The 18,975-nt window shown below is 60.6% G+C and overlaps 1 protein-coding gene across 1 annotated transcript in view; it reads left to right on the top strand.

Annotated features, from left to right (window-relative positions):
- The window catches only part of PKP1 (plakophilin 1), a 43,783-nt gene extending 25,367 nt beyond the window's left edge, over nucleotides 1–18,416 (top strand). Inside the window, exons 3-14 of the mRNA XM_047755074.1 lie at nucleotides 1,487–1,839; nucleotides 5,258–5,402; nucleotides 6,451–6,658; nucleotides 7,375–7,552; nucleotides 9,326–9,440; nucleotides 10,845–11,000; nucleotides 11,629–11,805; nucleotides 12,968–13,121; nucleotides 13,445–13,631; nucleotides 14,085–14,169; nucleotides 16,519–16,622; nucleotides 18,271–18,416. Of these exons, the coding sequence (XP_047611030.1) occupies nucleotides 1,487–1,839; nucleotides 5,258–5,402; nucleotides 6,451–6,658; nucleotides 7,375–7,552; nucleotides 9,326–9,440; nucleotides 10,845–11,000; nucleotides 11,629–11,805; nucleotides 12,968–13,121; nucleotides 13,445–13,631; nucleotides 14,085–14,169; nucleotides 16,519–16,593 (1,833 nt within the window). The 3' untranslated portion in view covers nucleotides 16,594–16,622; nucleotides 18,271–18,416. The remainder of the gene's footprint in view (nucleotides 1–1,486; nucleotides 1,840–5,257; nucleotides 5,403–6,450; nucleotides 6,659–7,374; nucleotides 7,553–9,325; nucleotides 9,441–10,844; nucleotides 11,001–11,628; nucleotides 11,806–12,967; nucleotides 13,122–13,444; nucleotides 13,632–14,084; nucleotides 14,170–16,518; nucleotides 16,623–18,270) is intronic.
- Nucleotides 18,417–18,975: the final 559 nt, after the last annotated feature.

Consider the following 18,975-nt stretch of genomic DNA (forward strand, 5'->3'; position numbering starts at 1 on the left):
AGCCTTCTCTCCAAGGGCTCTGTCCCCCTTATTCCAGACAGTAGGGGTGGGGGTATGGCCACGGCCCGCAGCCTGGAGGCCCCCATGCACCTTTCCTGGGATATGCGGGTGTCTACTGTGGGCGCTCAGATGTGGCCCTATCCTCTGACCTCAGCCTCTCCTTGTCCCCCAGCCCACACACCAGTTTCCTGTGGGGCTTGGCTGGTTTGACCCAGTTTGGGGCAGATGGCCAGCCGCTCCTTCCTGAGTACACAGCTGCAGGTATGGGTGGAGTTGACCAGAGCGCCACTGCCAAGGTTAGTAGGGGTGGCCTCTGAGTTCTGGATTCCCTGCTGACGGGAGCTGGACCCACAGGTGCTCTCCCTGCAGAGAGGAGAGGCCTCTCCTGCCCTGAAGGCTGGATCTGGAGGGGGTGGGGGGGAATTACCTGGCTGCCTGACCACCGTCCCATGCGTGGACACACACACACGCACATTCTCTCTCTCTCTCTCTCTCTCTCTCTCGCTCTCGCTCTCGCTCTTTCTCCCTCTCTCTGGGGTGGAGCAGGCAGACTCTGGCTGCTGGACATTTGCCCCAGCTCATCCCAGCAAAGCTGAGCCCAAGTCAGCACCTGTGGAGACATTTTCTCAGGCTGTGTGTTGAGCCTCTGGTCTTGGGACAAGTCAGAGCAGGCAGACCCGGCGCCCAGGAGCTCCTGGGAAAGCTCCTTAGACAGCTTGGCTTCCCTTCCAGTGAGCCTCTTCCCAGGGTGCCCAACCCCCCAACTGGGCTCCCACAGCCCGGGTGCACATTCCTGTTATAAGCGTTCCTGCAGGATCGAGCCCAGCCAGCCTCTCCCCCACTGCCCTCCTGACAGGGTGTGCAGAAGGCCCAGGGAGCAGGACCCCCCCTTTGGCCCTTAGGGTCGCCTTCCAGTGGCTGTTGCCATTTGCTTCTTGCCCTGGCAGAGAGGAGGCTGCCAGAGGGGGTCAGAGAGAGGTGACAGTGGACAGTGCTCTCCCACGCTGAGTCTAAGGGCCCCAGGCGATCAGGAGCTCAGGTGTCCGGCAAGGGTACAGGGGGCAGGGCAAGGGACCAGGGGACCGGGGTCACGTCCCGCTGCTGCCCTTCCCATCTCCTCCCTGGGCCTCCGCTCCTGGATCAGAACCTGCTGGGACCCATCAGTGTCACACTGTTCAGAGTACAGCTCACAGCTAGAAGTACATTCGACATAACAGCCGTGTCCTCTGTCCCTGCACTGCACTCTCTAGTTTTTATTTCAGTGTCTATTATTCAATCCTATTTAAAAAAGAAAAAAAAAAAAAGAACGGCCCTAGTCTGCTAAATTGATTTCACAATCTATCGTGGGTCACAACCAGTGATTTGAAAAGCAGTTTATGAGCTGATGGCCAAGGGGCCCTCCCGGGCCTCTAGGAGCCTCATCGGGGGCGCGGGAGCCAGGATCCCAGGTCGGACACTCGGTGAGCCTCTCCCCTTCTCTGGCCAGATCTACAACGGGACCCTCAAGCGGGAGGCGGACAACAGGCGCTTCAGCTCCTACAGCCAGATGGAGAGCTGGGGCCGGCACTACCCCCGCAGTGGCTGCCATGCCCCGGGCGCGGGCAGCGACATCTGCTTCATGCAGAAGATCAAAGCCAGCCGCAGCGAGCCCGACCTCTACTGCGATCCCCGGGGCACCCTGCGCAAGGGCACGCTGAGCAGCAAGGGCCACAAGACCACCCAGAACCGCTACAGCTTCTACAGCACCTGCAGCGGCCAGAAGGCCGTCAAGAAGTACCCGGTGTGCCCGCCCTCCTGCAGCAAGGACCTGTCCTTCAGCCACTCGAGGGCCAGCTCCAAGTGAGTGCCACTCAGCTGGGGGCATCAGGGCGCTGTGGGAGTTCTTGGTGGGGGGGGGTGGGAGGGACCCAGAACCCTGACACTGAACCCGCAGGTCGAGTGTTGTGGCTCTAAAGGTCACCGGTAATGAACGGAGGGAGGAGAGTGAGGCCGGCTGGGCACGGGGTTCTCAAAGGGTGTTCCTCTGACTGACCAGCAGCCTTAGCCTCAGTGGGAACTCATGAGAAAGGCTCGTTGTCAGGCCCCGCCCAGACCTGGGAGGGCCACGCAACTCTGCCCCGAGTTTGAGAATCTCTGAGCTTGGGTAGGTGAGGCTTTACCCATGTTCTGGAAAAGCAAACGCATGTGCCCTGGGGTCGACCACGGGAGAGGGGCCGGGGCCGTCTTACAGGACAAAGACAGAACTGGCAGGACCTAGTGCCAGACGTGGGGATGCAGGAGATGAAGCAGGGGTCCTGGAGAGAGCCACAGACAGCAGAGGGGGTGGGCACAGACAGGGTGGCTTGGAGATGGTCATGGTGTCTCGGGGTTGGGGGGGGGTGTTGTGGGGCCTCATGATCGTTGGAGCTGTCCTCTGTCACCTCCCAGTGGTCCTTTGGTCATTTCACTGACAGTCATGGAACATGTACCACGCTCCAGGGTCTGTGGTCCTAGCAGGGAGACAACCACCAGCAGAAGGGCCCAGGGCTTTCCTGCAGCTGCAGGATTAACCACTGTCCACGGAGCCCAGAGCCTTGCAGGCTTCATCCCTAGCCCTCAGAGCCTTCCAGGCTAGAACCTGAGGCGAAACAGGCACAGAGACAGTAGGCTGCTTGCCTGAGGCCACGCAGCTGATGCTGGAGCCTGTGCTCCCCCCGCCCCCACACCACTCTATCCCGCTAACTCACAGAATTGTTACAAAGCTGACCTCGCGCAGCTCCCTGAAGGCTGTGAGGTGCATTTAGGATGCGCTGGACAAGGACTTAGAAAGCTCCCCTGTCCCTCGGACACTGACTGGGGCAGCATCTGGCCCTGGCTATTGCCCCACACCAGCAGCCCAGAGGGCAGGGCCAGGTGAGCCCCAGAAGGGATAAGTGACAGGCCTTTTGGAGATGACGACTGACTGGCAGTTGCTGGGCAACGGTGTCTTGGTGCAGGCGGGATGCTGCTGGTGGGAGAGCAAGGTTTGCCCCGTGGGTCACTGATCCAGAAGTGGAGCTGGGTACCTGCCATGGAAAGGCTTGAGGCTGGTACAGATGAGGAGCAGCTCCCTCCGAAAATGGATTTCTAGGGGGCAGAGTTGGGGGCCAAGAAGGGGCTGCCCTGCTGTCTCTGGGACCCAGGTCACAGACAGCTGGGGAGGCCACCCACAGTCAGCGCCACGGGAGCCAGATGGGCTCTGGGAAGAGAGGCTTCCTTTCCAATGTAAGGTTCGCAGCAGTGGGGCTTGAGGGGGTCCCCTGGGGCCAGGTGAGGGGAAGGACGCTGCACCTGAGCCCTGGTCAGGGCGCAGAGAAGAGCACAGTCTTGCTGGGGCAGACCCAAGTTAGGGCTGGGAGTGCGCAGGACACGGCAGAGCCAGACTCTTGGGTTACAACATGGTCGTTCTTGTTCTGTGGCTCAAAAAAGGTTGGTTATCAGCCACTTCATGTGGTTTGATCTAACACATGCCTTTGGATATCAGCTTAAGCAGTCTGAACTTGAACTTACAGTATGGAGAAGCTGCCGATGGGGACGACACAGCGAGTGGGTTTTAGGGGCGCTAATCTGCAGAGAGCCAGTGGTGGGGGTCTCCTGCTGTAGCTCCAGCAAGAGTGATCATGGTCAGAAGGAAGGTAATGGCCATGAGGATGGAATGAGTAGGTGTGAGAACTTTTGAGTTAGAAGCTAGACTTGGAAATGGAGGGAGGCGACAGCAGATGGATGGATGGATGGATGGATGGAGGGAGGGAGGGAGGGAGGGAGGGATGAGAGATGGATGGAGGAAGGCGGGAGGGAGGGAAGATGGTTGACAGATGGAGAATGGATGCGTGGATGGATACATGGATGAATGGATTCGTAGACGCATGGATGGGTGATGGATGGATGGATAGATGATGGATGGAGGGAGGGAGGGAAGGAGGGAGGGACGGATGAGAGATGGATGGAGGAAGGTGGGAGGGAGGGAAGATGGTTGATGGATGGAGGATGGATGTGTGGATGGATACATGGATGAATGGATTCATAGAGGCATGGATGGGTGATGGATGGTTGGATAGATGAAGTGATGGATAGATAGATGGAGGCAGGAAAGAGGGAGGGAAGATGGTTTTTGGATGGATGAAGGATGGATGCATGGATGGCTGATGGAGGATGGATGGATGGATTGGTGATGGAGGATGGATGGATGGGTGATGGAGGATGGATGGATGCATGGATGGAAGTAGAGTGGAGGGAAGGAAGATGGTTGTTGGATGGATGGAGGATGGATGCATGGATGGGTGATGGATGGATGGCGGATGGAGGATGGATGGGTGATGGAGGATGGATGGATGGATGGAAGTAGAGTGGAGGGAGGGAAGATGGTTGTTGGATGGATGGAGGATGGATGCATGGATGGGTGATGGATGGAGGGAGGGAGGAAGGGAAGGAGGGAGGGATGGATGAGAGATGGATGGAGGAAAGCAGGAGGGAGGGAGGGAAGATGGTGGATGGGTGGAAGATGGATGTGTGGATGGCTACATGGATGAATGGATTCATAGACGCATGGATGGGTGATGGATGGAGGGATGGATAGATGAAGGCAGGATGGAGGGAGGGAAGATGGTTGTTGGATGGATGCATGGATGGGTGATGAAGGATGGATGAATGGATGGAGGGAAGATGGGTGAATGCATGCATGGAAGGAGGGAGAGAGTGAAGATGGATGGTGGATGGTTGGATAGATGGTGGACATGGATAGGCAGATGGAGGGAGGAAGGACAGAAGGAGAGATGATGGATAGATGGTGAGTGGATGGAGGGGTGGATGTGGATGAATGATGGAGGGAGGGAGTGATGATGGATAGATGGCAGGAGGATGGGTAGACGATGGACATGGGTAGAGGGACAGGCTTGCAGCCATTCTCTTCCATTTTCCAGGCACAGACATGCGAGATGGTGGGGTGGGTGGGGAGCTTTCCCTCAGGAATAGGGCAGAGTTTTTGCTCAGGGTGGAGGTAACTTGCCCACTCGGACATGTCACTGAGCCCATGACAGGGCCTCATCCCAGCAGGTGTTCAGCGTGGGGAGAGTCTTCTCCCTCCCTGGAGGGGCCGTCCACAGATGGGCCAGGGGCTGCCCGGTTCTGGCTGGCAGAGGGCCGGCCAAGGCCAGGCGGCTCGGGCATGCAATGGGGTTCCGAGGCCCCGCACTCTGGCTCCTGGGAGGCCCTGTAACCCTCCCGCACGCCCGCCCGGCAGGATCTGCAGTGAGGATATTGAGTGCAGCGGGCTGACCATCCCCAAGGCCGTGCAGTACCTGAGCTCGCAGGATGAGAAGTGCCAGGCCATTGGTGCCTACTACATCCAGCACACCTGCTTCCAGGACGAGTCTGCCAAGCAGCAGGTAAGCCTTGGCACCCCTCCTGCCCTGCGCCCGGCGGGGCAGCCTGGCCTGGCACTTGGAGCTGCTGGGGACACTTGCGATTGGCTCCTTCTACCCCCGCTGCCCATGGCAGGTGTGTGCCCAGCAGTGCTCGAGACCAGAGCGGGCATCTTATCCTCTGAGGGGATCAGAGCCCCACTTGGGGAGACGTCCATCAGCTGCGCTTCCTCCATCATTCATGGAAGAGACGCTTGAGTGACAGTCATGGGTTTGACACGAGCCCCTTCTCGAAGTCCCCTAAGGAACTGGCACGACTTCCTCCCCTTCAATTTCCTCCATACCCTTGTCTCTGCCTCTATCTCTGTCTCTATCTGTCTCTGTCTCTGTCTCTTTCTCTCTGCCTCCGGCTGTCTCTGTGTATTTCTGTCTGTCTCTGTGTATTTCTGTCTGTCTCTGTCTATCTCTGCCTCTGCCTTTCTCTGTCTCTGTGTCTTTATTTCCATCTGTCTCTCTGTCTCTGTGTCTCTGTCTCTGTGTCTCTGCCTGTCTCCGTCTCTCCGTCTGTCTCTCCATGTCATCATCCTCTCTCATCTCTGGTTGGGAGCAGGGCTTGTCTGCCTCCCAAGTGTGTCTGCCAGGGTACCTCCCTCCCAGGCGTGACTGGTGGGGCACCTGGAGGCTCGGCCTGAGGGTATGATGTGAGTTTCAGGGTCCGTCTGCATCAGGCTCCCCCCACATCAGGCTCCCCCCATGCCTGCCCTCCCTAGGACCCTGGAGCATATTTCTATGTGTGTGCCCATCTGGTCCTCACCCCCAGACTCCCCGGCAGGACTGCAGGGCCAGGAGGAGGGCACCGAGGGGTTCTGGCTGGCTGGGATGCAGGGCACTGGCATCTGAATCCTGCCTGGCCCCTGGTCTGGCTGGTGACCGTTCCTCCACACTGCTTGCACATTTGTGGGTTGTCCTGGGCGTTTGGGAACTGAAGGGACCACTTCTGTCCGAGCAAAGCTGCCTTGAGTGGAGTGTGGCCGGCTCGGTCTCACCTCCCTGTCCGGCACCCGTCCCGCAGGTGTACCAGCTGGGGGGCATCTGCAAGCTGGTGGAACTCCTGCGCAGCCCCAACCAGAACGTGCAGCAGGCTGCGGCCGGGGCCCTGCGCAACCTGGTGTTCCGCAGCACCACCAACAAGCTGGAGACGCGCCGGCAGAACGGCATCCGCGAGGCCGTCAGCCTCCTGGGGAGAACCAGGAGCACAGAGATCCAGAAGCAGCTGACTGGTGGGTACCCAGCCCCGGAGTGGGTGGGGCAGGACAGGCCCAGGACGGGGAGGGGCAGGGGGCCAGGGCACATCGTGCAGGGTCGGCCTCGGGCGGACATCCCGGGACCCCCATGGGACTGCAGATAAGTGGTATCCCCGTCGGTGGCCCCGTCCTGTCCCTCCAGCCATCATCCATCTATCGACGTGTGTGGGATCCCGGTCTCTCTGAGGGAGAGGGTAGGCGGGAGGCTGGTCATCAGGCAGGATCCCGTCAGCAGACCCCGAGGAGTGCAGGCCAGGGGAAGAGGGCAGAGCTCACAGGTCCTAAGCAGCTAGCTGTGTCCAGAGCAGGAGCTGACGAGCACTCAGGATGGGGACACAGGGGCCTGGAACTGGACAGGAGGGTGAGAGCACGTACCGAGTCGCAATTTTAGGGGATGACTTTTGGTGGCAGGCAGAGAACAGGAGCTGATCCCGAGTGCTGGCATTTCTATCAGAAAACACTGATCCATCAGATGTTATTGATCCACTTCCAAATGCGTGTCACTCTGACCCGCATAGAGAATTCTAGCTGTTCTGTCCCCAAGAACCCGCTGGCTTGTGGAGACGTGGGGTGGTGGCTCCTGAGACCATCAGACAGCTGACTGGGTAGCTGAGGCTGGTCCAGGATGTGCTGTTTGGGGGTGCGGTGGCCCCGGGGGTGGGGCCTTCCTGAGCCGGTGGTGCCCACCCCAGGGCTGCTGTGGAACCTGTCCTCCACGGATGAGCTCAAGGAGGAGCTGATCGCAGAAGCCCTGCCGGTCCTGGCCAACCGAGTCATCATCCCCTTCTCCGGCTGGTGTGACGGCAACAGCAACCTGTCCCGGGACACCGTGGACCCCGAGGTCTTCTTCAACGCGACAGGCTGCTTGAGGTGAGGGTGGAGGGCGCCAGCGGGGGAGGGTAACAGCGCCTCGACTCCCCACCGACTTGGGGCACGGCCCCAACCTCCTTGGATTCGACTCAAGATCTCGCGACCTCCTTGAGACAAGCGTGGGTGCAGAGCAGAGGTGCCCCTGGATCTGAAGATCCAAGAGCTGGCTCAGGTGTCCCCCTCCTCCACTCACGGGTAGGCCTTTCTTGGGCAGTCTGGAAGAGTGTCCTTTTAGATAAAAATCCACTGAAAACTAAATAAAAAATTTAAAAGGGCATTCCCATTGTGGCTCAGCAGGTTTTGAACCCCATGAGGGGTTCCATCCCTGGCCTTGCTTAAGTGGGTTGAGGATCCCGCGTTGCTGTGGCTATGGTGGAGGCCTGAAGCTGCAGGTCTGATTCAACCCCTAGCCTGGGAACCTCCATATGCTGCAGGTGCAGCCCTAAAAAGCAAAAAAAAAAAAAAAAGCCCACTGGCTGGCTCCCCAGGGGTCGCTTCCAGGCTGTGATGCCACTATCCGCTTTCATATTTCTTGGCATGGAGATGGCACCGCTTTGCCCAAAGTCTCCTGAGTTCTGCCCCAGGGTGTAGCAAGGGCCCTGGGGGCTGCTGGCGGAGGGACCTGGGTGTGCTCCCTCTTGGAGGGGGTTTACAAGCTGGGGGACAGGCAGGCCTGGAGGCGGAGCCGTGGAGCAAATCCCCCTGGGGTCTCACCTGCTATAAGGGGCTTTGTCCTCCTCCCCACTCCCAGAAGCCCAAAGACCGAGGTGCAGTTGGCCTGGGCTCCTCCCTGCCTGCCTTGGGCAGCAGCCTCCAGGGAGTAGAGAGGCTGGGGACATGCAAAGCCAGGGTCATGGGGGACTTACGGGTGGCGGGAGCTACTCCCCCTGCACCAGGCAGAGGGCCCAGACTGCTCTGGGAAGAGCGCTGCTGGGGGCAGGACACGGCTTCCGCCGGGAGGGGCATCGCCTCAGCTCTGGTCACCCCCCAGCACCCCACAGAGATTCTGCTGCCCCCAGGGGCACACTGGCCAGCCGAGCTCCCTTCCCTAAGTGCTACGAGGGCAGGGTGCATACCCTTGGCTTCAGCAGCACCAGAGCCATGACGCATAAAAGTCACCGTCGTGGCGCGGTGGAAGCTAATCTGACCAGGAACCATGAGGTTTCGCGTTCGATCCCTGGCCTCGCTCAGTGGGTTAAAGGTCTGGAGTTGCCGTGAGCTGTGGTGTAGGCACAGACACGGCTGGGATCCCGCATTGCCGTGGCTGTGGTATAGACTGGCCGCTGTAGCTCTGATTTGACCCCCTAGCCCGGGAACTTCCATCTGCCTTGGGTGTGGCCCTAAAAAGCAAAATAAATAAATACATACATAAATAAATACATAAAATATAAATTAAAAAAAAAAAACAAGTTCCAGCCTGGAGCCCAGGGGACAGAGAAGGATGACAAGCACCAAGTTCAAACGAGACCCGAGACCCCATCCCAGCCTGAGCCAGGCCTGGGCAGAATAGCCTGAAAGGTGTTTCTTTCCTCCCTTCCTCCTCGTTTCCCTCCTCCTTCCTCCCTGTCCCCTCCTCCCCCCACCCCCTCCCCATCCCACCACATCCTCCATCCTCCGCCCCCTCCCCCTGGCTCCTTCCTCTGCATCTGCTCTCCCTGTGCCCCAACCCCCCCTTCTCCCTTCCCTTGCTCCCTGCATCTCCCCTCCCCGCTTCCTCCCTCATCCCTCCTTCCCTCCTTCCCTTTCTCCCACCTGGCCGCCCGCCCCCTCCAGGAACCTGAGCTCCGCGGATGCGGGCCGCCAGACCATGCGAAACTACACGGGGCTCATTGACTCCCTCATGGCCTATGTCCAGAACTGCGTGGCGGCCAGTCGCTGTGATGACAAGGTGAGCGTGGCCCCCGGGTGACACCCCTCACCCCCAGACTCTTCTCTGCCCAGAGCCCCAAGGCCCAGGGTCTCCTCTCCAATCAGTGGGACTCCAGATCCCGGCGTTCTCTCAAAGACTCCAGGGCTGGTCTGCCCTCCTGGGAGCCTCTAAGGCAGTGCCTGGTGGTGGGAAGGAGCCCAGAGCCTGGCCAGCAAGGGTGCTCATCTGGATGCTGAGTGCCCCGTCCCTTCCCTGGCGGGCAGGGTGGGGGGTAGATCCCCTTCCTCACCCTCTGCTCCTTGCTGCCCCTTTTGCGTAAATGAAGTTGGTCACCATCTACCACGTATCTCCCTGAGGGGTTGTTCTGGGGACTCAGTTAATTAGCAAAACACAAAGCGAGCACCTAGCTCAGGGTGCGCTCCCAGCGGGCATCTGCTGCCGGCCCAGGGCTCGGGTCCTCTGAGCCACTTCCGCCCCCGGGACCCTGGACCCCTGCCCAGGCAGCAGAAAGGGGAAATCATGGCAGGAGGACAACCTGAAGGCTGAGGTCCTTCCACTCAGCGGTGATAGTGAGCAAGTGGTCCCCGGGGGGGCTGGCCCTAGCGTCACAGCCCCTGCATCCTGCACTCAGTTTTCCTGGAGAGGGGCTTGTCGCCTGCTCCCTCTGTTGGAAGTGACAGCAGGAGAGAGCCTGTCCCTTGTCTGCTCAGCTGTCACTGTGATTCTCTGCTTGGGATGGAACAACCCCTCCACCTGGGTGACCCTGGGGCCCTGGACATCAGGGGCTCTCGAAGCCCAGAAGAGCCAGACACTGGGGGGGGGCAGATCTGCTTTCTCACGCCGCCCAGGGGCCTGGATGAAAGGAAAGCGGCAAAGACCTGGGAACAGCTGCCATTGGGAAGTGCTGGGTGCCAGGTCCCTGCCCCTGGGCACTGATTCCTTGGGATGGAGGGCACCTTTGATCCTGAAAGCTGAGGCCCAGCCCTTAAAAGAGGGGCTGGTGGTGTCATGGGGACTCGATGGCTCTGAGCCTGAGGAGGAGCTTGGGGCAGCTCCTGATGGATGTGTCTCCCAGAGCCAGGCTGGCCATCAGCCCATTGGCGAAGGCAGCAGAGGCAGCAGCCTATCACAGAGCTCAGCCTCCTGCCCGCACTTTCCATGGTGAACCTCCCCTGTAGCCAGGGTCGCAGGTGGCTTCTGTCCCCTGTTACAGCTGAAGAAACTGAGGCCGAGACGTGTGCAGCCTGTCACTCATGTTCACACAGCTGGGTGTGGTAGGTCCTGGGAAGCGTCCCTGGGGACCTTCTCAGCCTACTGCGGGGTCTCACTGTCCTCCTCGGAGCAGCGCAGGGGGCTGGCTGTGGCAGGACTGAGCCAGGGGCCGGGGTGAGGAGGCTCAGCGCCTCTCTGCTCCACCCCCAGTCTGTGGAGAATTGCATGTGTATCCTGCACAACCTCTCCTATCGCCTGGATGCCGAGGTGCCCACCCGCTACCGCCAGCTGGACTACAATGCCCGTAACACCTACACCGAGAAGTCCTCCACGGGCTGCTTCAGCAACAAGAGTGACAGGATGATGGTGAGCACAAGTGTCCCTCCCGCCTGGGAGTCCCTGCCCACTGCCTCGCCCTCCCTGCCCCTCTGCCCTGCTGGAGCTGGAGACCAGCCCCAGGGACCCCTGCCCAACCTTGGGGGATGCAGGGCTAGGAGCTGGTGAGCTCCATCTCACCCACGACCCAGGGGTCTGTGTGTGTCCTGGGGACCCAGAAGCCAGAAGCTCCAGCCCAGGGTTTGCAGGCCCCGAAGTCCCCCTCTTCTCTGTCGCCCCTGAGGAATGGGGGCTGTCGGCTCCCATTGACCCCTGAGCCCCCAGGTCTCCCCTGAGCCCCCAGAAGCAGAGGGGGTGCTGTGGGGAGCTGGCTGCCTCCACTGGGCAGTCAAGTTCGGGCTGTGACTCTGGGAGGGCAGGAGGCATCAAGGAGTGAGACCCAAAGCCACCCCACAGCGGGATGTGGGGCCCAGCCCCAGGAGTGCTCTGTGCCCCCTTGAAGATGGCAGAGAGCACGGCCATGCCTCACCTTGGAGCAGCCACAGTGCTGGGAGGAAGGGGCAGCGGGTACTTCCCTGTCCAGGAACCACCACCATGGCTGGGGGAGCAGAACACCTGCTCGGCCCTATTGACCTAGGGTCTGGCATCTCGTCCCCAGAACAACAACTACGACTGCCCGCTTCCCGAGGAGGAGCCCAACCCCAAGGGCAGCAGCTGGCTGTACCACTCCGACGCCATCCGCACCTACCTAAACCTCATGGGCAAGAGCAAGAAGGACGCCACCCTGGAGGCGTGCGCAGGCGCCCTGCAGAACCTAACAGCCAGCAAGGGGCTGGTGAGCGCCCCGCCCCTACGACGCCCCGCCCTCTTTCCCCCGCTGCAGCCCAGGCTCCGCCCCCTGCTCCCCACCAGCCTATCCCTGCCTGAGTCCAGGGTCTGGCCCGAACCCGCTTGCTCAAGGCCAGGTCCTGGGGACATGAGGAGGGGGCGGAAACCCCCAGCCTCTGGGAAGGGTCAGGTGGAGGACAGGGCGGTGGAACCCAGCCCTCCTGGGTTCTGTCTGCCTCCTGGGTCCAGTCCTCCAGCCATGCCTGGGGCAGGAGACAAGGATGAGGGGTGCGTTTATGACAGGAGGGGTCTCCTGTTTGCTGACTCGATAGCGGTGGAAGTTAAGGGCTTGGGGTACGGGCAGGTCCAGAGGGAGATGTGGGAGAATCAGGAGTGGTTTTGAGCCAAAGACAGTCTGGAGGACGTGATGGAACGGGTGGGGGTGCAGGCCAACCCTCCTCCCCTGGGCTCAGGGCAGAAGGGGGTCGGGCGGAAGCAGGACGGGGTGCATAGAGGCTGAAGGAAGACCTCTCCACTGTGAGAGGAGGCTGGGGGTCTTCGAGAACCCCACAGCAGCCTGGACCAGATACGGCCAGGATGGCTTTGCTGCCAGAGGCCGGGATGGACTGGCCTGTGTCCCGGGGACCCTGGGTGGCATCTCCATGCAGCCCAGCCCCTCTTATCGCTCCTCCACTTGCAAGCTCTCGAAAAGTCCGTGCTGACTCTGCAGGGCCAGGGGGTTGGCAGCAGACGGTGACCCTTCTCTAGGTGGCAGATGCCCTTGACACAGGCTTCACGTGAGCGCGTACAGTGGGGAAGGGAGGCAAGCGTGCCCAGGCAATGGCCGAGTGGCGGCCACTGGCGCTGGCTCGGTCTGGAGGTTGATCCTGATGCCCCACCCCACCCCACCTGAGGGAGGGGCCGGGAGCTCCCTCCCTCCCAGGCCTGACCTGGGCTCCAGGCTGCCCAGGTGAGGTGCAGGTGCCTCTGCCCTGGTTTGTGCTGCAGTTACCCAGGCGTGAACACCCAGGTGTGTGCCTGTCTTCGCCGGGGCTTCCAACGCGAGAGGGAAAGTCCTGGGGTTCCTTGGTTTGGGGTGACTGTCCCTCTCCTGCCCGCCCTTGCACCTGGGCCACCCAGGCTAGGGCCTCACGTGTCCTTTTCTGCAGATGTCCAGTGGCATGAGCCAGCTGATCGGGCTGAAGGAGAAGGGCCTGCCGCAAATCGCCCGCCTCCTGCAGTCTGGCAACTCAGACGTGGTGCGGTCTGGTGCCTCCCTCCTAAGCAACATGTCCCGCCACCCTGTGCTGCACAGAGTGATGGGTGAGTGACCACCGCCCCCCACCCCCAACAAGGGACCTGACTCCCAGCTTCCAGAGCCTACTGGCAGGGCCCCTCCATCAGCTCCCTGGAGGAGCCTCCTGGGAGGGGAAGCTGGCCCGGGAGGGGGCTGGCAGAAGGAAGTGCAGGTCACCCGGGCACAGGGGCCGCCGTGCGGGGTCCCGATGGTCCTGAGCCCGGTTGGAGCTGGAATCGAGCCTCAAGGGACCGCCTTGCATGGGGCCGGGCTGAGGGCAGCTTGGGACTGTGGTCCCAAGCGGACCCTCGGTCACTTACCCCATGCCCTCTGCTCCTTTCTGTCCCAGGGAACCAGGTATTCCCAGAGGTGACCCGCCTCCTCACCAGTCACACCGGCAACACCAGCAACTCAGAAGACATCTTGTCGTCGGCCTGCTACACCGTGAGGAATCTGATGGCCTCCCAGCCACAGATGGCCAAGCAGTACTTCTCCAGCAACATGATCAACAATGTCATCAACCTGTGTCGCAGCAGGTGGGTGCGGTGGGACCCCTGCCGCCCTGCCCGTCCCCAAGCGCAGCCCTGAGAAGGCAGCATGGAGAGGAGCCTTGCGGCGCAGGGGGAACCCACAGGGAGCTGGCCCTGAGGGAGGCGCCACAAGCCGGGGTCCTGCATCCAGGTCCCTAGGCAGCACGCTTCTCGGCGGGGACCTGAGGGACACTGAGTCCTCACAGTCCAGCAGGGGGCACTGGGCTGCAGACCCAGCTGTGCAGAAACTGTATGCTGCTCCCAGCGGCTCTCTCCTTCCGGGACAGGCAAGGGGAGAGGATGGGACCCCAGGGAGAGTCCCGGGGGACCTCCAGGTGGGATTGAGGATCCATCAGGCACCCCGGGACCTCCCCTGGAGGACCTGAGGGGAGGAAAGGGGTGTGTGTTCACCCTCACGTCTCCTGGAGTCTTACCCCAAATGAACTTCCGCCTGCACAGTGCCTCCCCCAAGGCTGCAGAGGCTGCCCGACTCCTCCTGTCTGACATGTGGTCCAGCAAGGAGCTGCAGGGGGTCCTCCGACAGGTAAGGGCCACACCTGAAACCCCTGTCGGAAAGGCTTTCCCGCACCTGCTTGGCACTGACTCAGATCCATGTGGGTTGGGAGGAGCAGATGGACGTGCCTGACAGTGACCGTGATCCAGGCGCTGTCACATCTCAGCCTGGACGGGGGCAGAGGAAGCCAAGGAAGTGTGCAAGGCCCGAGGTCCCCGGAAGGTTTGCTTTTGGCCCTGGGCAGCCACTGGGGTTTGCAGAAGACGGTTTCATGCTGAAGGCAGCACCAGGAAGCCCACCCTGTGGGGGGCAGAGTGGACGGGACAGGGCTGCTGGATTTGTCCTCAAGGCCTCCACGGTCAGGTCCTTCACACTGATGCTCTGTTCCCATCCGGTGGTCACTGCTCCTTAGGCAGCAGCGCGTGGACATGAAGGGCAGGGGGCCAAAGGAAGGGGTCACCCTGTGGTTACCTGCACTAGGGATGGATCAGCAGGGTGGGGCGGGCTTTGAGGGAGGAGTGAATGGAGCCCCGGTTTGGGGAGGGGAGTCTGGAGGGTGGGCGGGGGCCTGGGGAGAAGGGCAAGGCTGTGCACAGCTCAGGCGGCAGTGGTTGTTCAGGTGGGAGAAGCCGGGGAGGGGACAGGACCCCCAGGGCACGTGTCTGTGGAAAAGTCTCTGGGTCAAGGGCAGAGCAGGGAGAAGTCCCTCCCCTGAGGGCTGCGGGGAGAGGGGCCAAGAAGGGGTGAAGACACGTGGTAGGAGGCAGTGCGGAGCGGGGCGCAGTTTCTGGGGCTACTGGTGGTCCAGGACACGGAAACAGGAAGGGCCTGTATCTGAAATCTGCATGTCTCTGGCGACTTCAGGGCATGGCAGGCAGTGCTACCAGGGGGAGACAGGGCAGGGGCAGCAGGGGAGGGGGCGCCAGATCCACTGCGGAGGAGGGGGAGGCAGGAGGGGACCTGATCATCTCCATTTGGCCAGAGGGGAGGGAGACAAAAGAAAGGGTAATAGGCCACCTGTTTAGTGACATTTGTGCAGAGAAGGTGAAGGGGCCGCCGGAGGGCGAGGAAGGTGCGGGGTGGGGGGACGGGGTCTTGGAGCATCAGGGGCTGCTTGTCAGTGGGCGACGGGATGGGAAAACCGGACACCCGGGCAGAAAGAGGACCGATCCTCCCCAGCGCAGCCGGGAGATGGGCAGGGCCATGGAGCCACGTGGTCGAAGGTGACCAAGGGCTGGTGCAGCCACGGCCAGTGGTGGCCCATGTCCTGCTCTTTTCCCACAGTGGGAGGAGGGTCCTGGGAGGCCAAGAGGAGGGGAGGTGGGTGAGATGACCGGTGGGGGCTTCCTCCAGCTGCTCCAGGAAGCCATGCCCACCCAGGACACACAGGGAAGCCCTTGGGGCCCTTCTGTGCCTTGCCCAGCTTCATTGTCATCCCCACTCCCCCTCTAGCCATGCTGGACCTCAGGCCTGACCGGACTGGGTCGGTGCTTCTGCCACCATCTGCCGGTCACTGGGTGGTCACAGTGCAGTGAGGCAGCCATGGGCCCTTGTCCCTCTTGCAGAGCAGGGAGTCAGGGCCCTGGCGTTGGTCTTGACTCAGGGAGTGGCTGGGACCCTGGACTAGTCTCTCCTGGGACCTCCCACCAGGTCCTACAAGCTTAGCAGGAGGGAGCTGGCACATGGGGAGCAGTGATCACGTGGTCTGTGCCCAGGCCACTGGGACCAGGGCTTTGAGCCCCCTGCCTCGGGCCCCCCGTGTCACCACAGGACAGTGAAACTGATGAGGTCCCAGAGCCCAGGGCTAGCGCCAGGCACCCCTTCTCAAGGGCTGTCCTCAGTCACCCTAAAGCATTTATTGAGCACCTGCTATGTGCTAGGAGACATAACAGGAGTAAAACTCGGCCTGTACTCAGCAGGCAGGCACTCAGGGCTGGAGAACAGAGCCTGTGCGGGGCATTTCCTGCTCCGGGCTCCAGCCCTGCCTGCCCAGTATAGGGTGGGGGAGCAGGAGGGCGCCAGACGCAAAGTCCCTGCCAAGAGCTCTTGTTGAGATTTAAGGGGAAAAAAAGCAGGGACGTTCAGAGGACAGAAAACGACTTTTCTTATCTGATTTTGATAGCTGTTCTAGAGTACCAACCGCTAGCTAAACCCTCAATACCTCCACGAAGGCAGATTGGACGTTCCAGCCTGCGAAGGCCGGGCCCAGCTCACTGACACGTGGGTGTGCCTGGCCCTGTGCTCAGTCGCAGGATCATGAGGCTGGTTTTAGCGCCAACACACGGAGTGCGTCCAGAGGGTTGCATCAAGCCGAGGGTGCTCTGGGGGCAGCCTCTGACCCCACAGATGCCCTCACGCGGCTGCCACTTCTTCCCGCAGCAAGGCTTCGACAGGAACATGTTGGGAGCTTTTCCCGGGACCAACACCTTCAGGAACTTCACCTCCCGGTTCTAAGAGGCTGCCCACGCAAGCTCAGCTTGCAGGTGAGAATCGGCCCACCCATGGTAGGGGGCACCTCCAAGGACCCCTGCTGTGCCTCGACCAGGCTCAGAGAGAGGGGCCAGGCCATGCCCCCCAGGGACACAGATGCATCCTTTGATCCGAATGACACAGGTCATTTGAGGCCTGGCCAGGGGACCACTGACCATCCCACAAGGACACTGGGGATATGCAACATCCTGCTAGCATCAACAGGCCAGAGGTCTGCTGGGTACAGTTGTGTAGGTTGTGCACTGCCCAACCCAAGGGGTGCCATTCACGTGGGCTACAGTGTGAAGGGCGCTCCAGCAGTCACACAGTGTCACTCTGGATTTGGGCCTCTACAGCTCCCCTGCTTGCCCTTTGCTAATCCACTTTCCAGTTCTGCATCATGTCTGCTATGAGGGCAAGCTTCTTTCCACCGGATGAGTTTAGGGAGCAGAAACTCAGATGCAGTTTTCTCTGACAGAGACACTAAGCCAAGTTCTTTCTTAGACTCACCTGAAACGCAGATAAACCACACACTCCTGGTCCCAACCCCAGCAGTTCTGACTCAGTGGCTCTGGAGTTGGGGCCAGGAATATACATTTTAAAGCAAACATCCAGGGAGTTCCCTTCGTTGACGAACCTGACTAGTATCCATGAGGATGTAGGTTCAATCCCTGGCCTCACTCAGTGGACTAAGGATCCAGCATTGCTATGAGCTGTGGTGTAGGTTGCAGATGCGGCTTGGATCCCACGTTGCTGTGGCTCTGGCAGAGGCTAGCGACTACAGCTCTGATTTGACCCCTAGCCTGGGAACTTCCACATGCCACAGGTGTGGCCCTGAAAAAGACAAAAAAGAAAAATCCAAAGTAATTCTTGGAGTTCCTGCTGTGGCTCAGTGGTTAATGAATCCAACTAGGAACCATGAGGTTGTGGGTTCGATCCCTGGCCTCACTCAGTGGGTTAAGGATCCGGCATGGCCGTGAGCTGTGATGTAGGTTGCAGATGTGGCTCAGATCTGGTGTTGCTGTGGCTGTGGTGTAGGCCGGTGGCTACAGCTCTGATTAGACCCCTAGCCTGGAAACCTCCATATGCCGCGGGTGCGGCCCTGGAAAAGACCAAAAAAAAAAAAAGACAAAGTAATTCTGATGTAGGAAAGCCTAGAGCCACACATAGAGACTCAAACCAGATGCCATCAACCCTGCAGGGCCACAGAGGTGGCTCCATCTCTGCAAAGAGCCAGGGACGAGGACAAGGTCTTCTGAGCTAAAGGAGACTTCCTAGTGCCCCAGCTGCCTTCCAGCACACAGGCTGCAGCACCTACAGAGGGGCCTGCTGGGGAAGGGGCTGTAACTCTGGTTGAGACGGAGGCTCACCTCGACCTCAGACTGCCTCTCCCGGCAAATGGGCCCAACAATAGGAAAAGAGGAGACCAAGCCAGCAGCTGCCTCCTGCACTCCTTAGAGATGCTCGGCCCTCTGCTGGCCACTGCGGCAGGGCAAGTGGGCACAGGGGCACCTCTGCCCCAACAGGAGCAACCTAGGAAGGTGTCAAGGGTGCCCCGACCCCGGTCTCAGGCCCAGCGGGAGGGGACAGTGTGGCGAGGCCAGCAGTGCAGACGTGTCCCCAACCCCGTGGGTGCTAACCGGAGACCTGCTCATTTTCCAGACGTGACGTGACTAGCTGAGAAGCCACGGGTCTTCTGCCCACCTGCACAGTATTCGGAAACATTCAAACACAGCTGAAAGCAAATCGGGATGCTGTGGATAATGAAAATATTTTTAGATTCCTTTTTTTCCGGGGGTGGGGGGGGATTGATGGGCGATGGGGGTTGGGGAGGGCGGGAGGGCCTTTCTTGAGTTAAGGGGGTTTCTGTCTGATGTTAATACTTCTTTCGCTGAGAAATGGTATATATACGCGTGTACAGTGTGTGCGTGTGCGTGTGCGTGAGTGCTAGAAGCACGGCCCCCTGCACAGCACCGGCTGAGCTGTTGGTCGCGCTCCTGGCATGGACAGCAGGTGCTTTGGGTTGAGCTGCCTGAAGTGTGTTTGCAGGGAGGGGGCCCCACCAGGGCCAAACTCACCAGGAGTCCTGTGGGGGGCGGGGGAGGGTAATGGGGCTGGGGCTCCCCGCCTCCGCCCCGCCCCGCCCCACCTGCAGGAGGCGGCTTTGCAGGCAGGGAGGCTGGTGGGTTCCGTGCAGATCCTGGGAAAATCTAGTATGATTGGCCACCTCTCCACGGGTCTGTGGGACCAGGGCTGGCAGGACGCCTGCTCTGCCTCATGAGGTCTGTCCCAGGAGCCAGGAGGGGCTGGCCGTTCTCTTGGACTGTGTCCCATCGGAGCAGGTGTGGCCTGGGAAGCCCCCCCACT

Source organism: Phacochoerus africanus, chromosome 12, assembly GCF_016906955.1.
Source record: "Phacochoerus africanus isolate WHEZ1 chromosome 12, ROS_Pafr_v1, whole genome shotgun sequence".
Lineage (NCBI taxonomy): Eukaryota > Metazoa > Chordata > Mammalia > Artiodactyla > Suidae > Phacochoerus > Phacochoerus africanus.